The sequence below is a fragment of the Miscanthus floridulus genome, chromosome 16, assembly GCF_019320115.1.
Source record: "Miscanthus floridulus cultivar M001 chromosome 16, ASM1932011v1, whole genome shotgun sequence".
In the NCBI taxonomy this organism is placed as follows: Eukaryota; Viridiplantae; Streptophyta; class Magnoliopsida; order Poales; family Poaceae; genus Miscanthus; species Miscanthus floridulus.
In genome coordinates this window covers 87,162,685-87,166,989 of record NC_089595.1, presented here as the reverse complement: position 1 = coordinate 87,166,989, position 4,305 = coordinate 87,162,685, and the positions used below count along the sequence as shown (strand labels likewise).

General features: G+C 43.3%; 1 protein-coding gene across 1 annotated transcript; it reads right to left on the bottom strand.

Moving 5' to 3' along the window:
* Positions 1 to 3,497: 3,497 nt before the first annotated feature.
* LOC136510978 (zinc finger BED domain-containing protein RICESLEEPER 3-like) lies at positions 3,498 to 4,187 on the bottom strand. The gene is made up of 2 exons (XM_066505239.1): positions 3,656 to 4,187; positions 3,498 to 3,568 (listed from the first exon to the last, which is right to left on the bottom strand). Exons 1-2 carry the CDS (start codon positions 4,185 to 4,187, stop codon positions 3,498 to 3,500), a joined length of 603 nt encoding a protein of 200 aa, XP_066361336.1.
* Positions 4,188 to 4,305: the final 118 nt, after the last annotated feature.

Genomic DNA, 4,305 nt, shown 5'->3' with positions numbered 1-4,305 from the left:
CCTTGAGTGAATAGAGGAAGTATTTATAACCCCTCATTCAAAATGAACCGTTATGTACCACTGTGGGGTGACCGAAGGCTCTGGTCAAGGTGATCGGATGCTCCGATCAGTTCTCCCTACCACCAAGCAGTTAAGTTGTGGCTGGACACTGACCAGTGTTCGGTCAGCACTGATTGGACACGTCCAGTCACAAAAACTGCCCTCTAGAACCTTACTGATGTTGATCGGACTCTGGAACCCAGCGTTCGGTCACTTTACTGCTTAGCATCCGGTAAGTAGCCAGAACCTGACCAGCGTCCGGTCAGCACTGACCGGACACGTTCGATCATGATTCTCCCTCTCTAGGACCCTTACTGGAGTTGACCGGACTCTGGTACCCAGCGTCCGATCACAACCAGATGACTTCACCTTGATCTAATGAACTGACCAGACTTTGTCCTAGTGTTCGGTCAACATTTGACCCTCCATTCACTTCCAACTCGCAATCATATGTGAATGAAGTTTGCTCCAATTGATCTAAGGGCTATTTAGGAGCTACCTAGTGCTAGATTTAACAAGTGTGCACCACCTAACCCACTAGACTTACCTAGGTCAAGCTACCTGTCCATACCCCCCTTAATAGTACGGCCAAAGGAAAAACAAAGTCCTAAACTACTCTAAGTGTCTCTTCAACTCCAAATGACACTTAGAACTAGTCCATCCTTAACATTGTCGTCCATCCTTTGAAAACCGAAATGATTTCCATCGTAGGGGCATGACAACCATGATTGCCCAATCAATTGCTATTACTATGACCTAACTTAATTGCATCTACAAAACACACATTAGTCATAGTAATCTAGTATTGTCATTAATCATCGAAACCCAACTAGGGACCTAGATGCTTTCAATCTCCCCCTTTTTGGTGATTGATGACAATACAACCTCGAGTATGTAAAAAAGATGAGGTTCTTCAACATGCTTGGTTCATATAAGCTTTTGATAATAAGAACAAAAGAGTTAGGCAAGCTTATATGACCCAAGCCAACATGACGTACTCAAAAGATATGAAATAAGCATGAGTACAAGAAATAGAGCTCATTTGCATCGGAGTAAAATGCGGAAGCAAAACAAATGAGCATAACCAAGTGACATGACATAAATAATTCAAGTAGATAGCACACATGTCACATATCACATAAATATCATGATCACATTAATATCACAATTTCGATCACACTTATGTAGTTCAATGCATAATAGTAAACATATATGCATAGAAATGTATCACACATAAAAAGCCAAATATAATAGATAAGCCTAAGCTCCCCCTAGATATGTCGCTCCCCCTAAGTCTAACATACTCGATCCATCTCCCCCTTTGGTGTTAAACACCAAAACCTAAGGGTCGGTCGGTGGGGCTGCAGTGGATGAGTCGGACACTAAGGTGCGAGGAGCGAGCTAGAATTGTGTGCCATTATCATCTGATCCTGAGCTTTGAGCTGTATGACCCTTTATAGCTAGAAGCGATGCAAAAGCGGTCTGGATCAGATCAGGGACTAGTGTGGCATGTGACTCTATAGGTATGACTATAGCAGGCGGTTCTGATGATGCAACTGGAGAAGGGAGCATCTCTGTAGTCCTAGTAATAGGTGCAACCATGGAAGACCAAGGACATATAGATATGGTGGAGTAGGCTGCCTTGTTAACTCACTAAAGGTAGCACCAAGGCTCCTACAGACTGAGGTATCTGGCACAAGCAGCGAGAAAGTCTAAGCCAGTGTGAAGCCTGTCTATAGAGGTGTGAACTATGGGGCTGGCACTCACGAGGCAAACCACTAGGGCACCTGCTCTATAGGTGAAGGAAACTGTGTTGCTAGTTGTCCCTAACTCTGAAGCCCACTGGGCTATAAAGCTAGAGTCATAGAAGTGGTGGCAGGCTGACCGATCTAGAGTGAAGGTTGTGGCAGTGGAGCCCCAATAGCAGTAACTATATACTGCATAAATCCAAGTAGCTGCTACTGCATGAGAAGCTACTGTTGATGCATGGCCTACTGCTACTGCTGTATAGCCTGCTGGTATCGCTGGAACTCATCCTGTCTGGCCTAAAACTGTGCAAATGTAGCTACGGTCTCCTAGGTCTGGCGAGCCTGATCATGCCTCATCCACTCAAGTATAGCAAGTAGAGCGGGATCTGTCTGTGGTGCAGGTGGAGCTAAACTAGAGCTACCGGCCTCATGGTCATGTTGTCGAGGAGGCATCTGAGGGATATCCTAATAGTCATCATCTGAACTGTCACTGAGGTCGCTCTCGACCATCCCCTCCTACTGAGCATCTAACTGCTCCTCCTCTATAGCTACAATACCCCAGATAGTCTCATTAGCTAGGTGTCCTCACTGCACTGTGGCGAAGCATCTGAGTCATGTTATATGCAGGGAACTCTATGGTAGCACCACTATATTCTGCCAGCATCTCGAGAGGCCTCACTGTAACTACCCTATGAATAAGAATGTAATCTAGTAAGCATATGGCAGCTACCTATGACCTCTAAACCCCTCTACAAGAGTGTCCTCCATCTCTAATAGAATAAGATCTCAAATATCAAACATAGTCTGCTGTATCAGATAGTTCAGGAGCCATAACTGAATGAGAGTTAAGCCCTCACGATATCCCATCCTCGGGAGCAGGGTCCTCCTCATGATAGCATCAAGTAGTCTAGCTATAGGAGTAAGATCCTTGGTAAAGATGGCAACGGGTACATACCCGATGGATATTATCAGAATGTTCTCATCCCCGCGAACTGAAATATATCCCATCCCCGTCCCCGCCCGCGGGGACAGATTTTCCCCGTTAACGTCCCCGACCGGGGATTTCATACCCACCGGGTAACCATACCCAAGTACAAACCCATGTACAATCAACAATACATGCCACAATAACACAACAAACTGTCTAGTACGGCAGTACTTTCAGTTTAAAAATGCAAAATAAACAGAGAATACAAGTCTACATCTACAGCATAAGGTCTTAACTGATTGATAACAAGTTAACTACTACAAGTTCAATGTCTACATAGCCTAACAGATTACAGATCCACTGACAGTTCGATCCCATCAAGGCATCAACAATTCAACATCAAAATACAGACATAGTTATAGCCCATAGGCTTAGTCGCTCACAGTCATAGCAGCAGCCAGTAGGCATATGCCATCAAATTCTAAGCAGCAACACAATACTGCAGTGTTATCACACATTACAAACTAGACTATTACATAAATAGTTAGTGGTTGGGTTGTGTGAGCACATAACAAAATGCACTTGCAATTGCACGCCAGCTTGATTGTTGATCTTGCCAAAGGGAACCATCTAGTGAAGGTTGGAGCGATCGACTCAGAGTTTTAGCTCCTGCATGAGCATGACAAATGAGTAGTTGAGTAGGCAATCTTAAACAATGAAGTATATGCAATGAAACAAAGCAGAAAAGCAGAAATGTAATTTTTGTAGTCCAGAACAATTACCTAAAGCCCCTCTTGAACTTCATTGAGACAAGACCAGAAGCTAGTAGGTTTTCCTTCATCAGTAAGGACTCCTACAAAAAAGGATAATTACTTTCATGTTTTTCCTATAAAACATTGAATTGCATGAGAAAGAAATTATAAATTGCTCAACAACAGACCTTTGTATTTGTTTCTAATCCAGTCCTGTGAACACATTAGAGCCTCTAACATCTGAGAGGTGAGCCTGCTGCGGTGCTCACTAAGTACTCTCCCGCTTGTGCTAAACGCAGATTCTGAAGCAACAGTTGTAATAGGAATTGCAAAAATATCCCTAGCTATCATCCTCAAAGTAGGATAGCAGGTTCCTGCAACCTTCCACCAGTCCAAAACATTCCAGCCTTCGGTTTGTATGTCCACCATCTCATCCTCTAAGTACCAATCCAGTTTAGATTTAAACCTCAATGCTGATGGCTGTGAATTTGCAACACGTACAGTGAAGGATGATAGAAATCTTGAGTTATCTACTATGGGTTTGATGGTACTGCTACTTGTACCTACATCCTCATCTATGTGATACTCTAGCATCAAATCACTCAATGTGTCCTTCACTTTACCATCCTCTTCATCAGAGTTTGTCACTTGCAACACTTCAAAGCAGTATAGAAGCATGTGATGTTTAAATCTAGGGTCAAGAAGGGTGGCAATGCCCATCAGACCTTGAATTTCTGTCTAATATTTCCTAAACTTGGCTTCCATGTTTCTAACATTTCTTCTATCAATGGGTTGCCACAAGATGACCATTCCCTAATTTTACTTCTAACCTCACAAA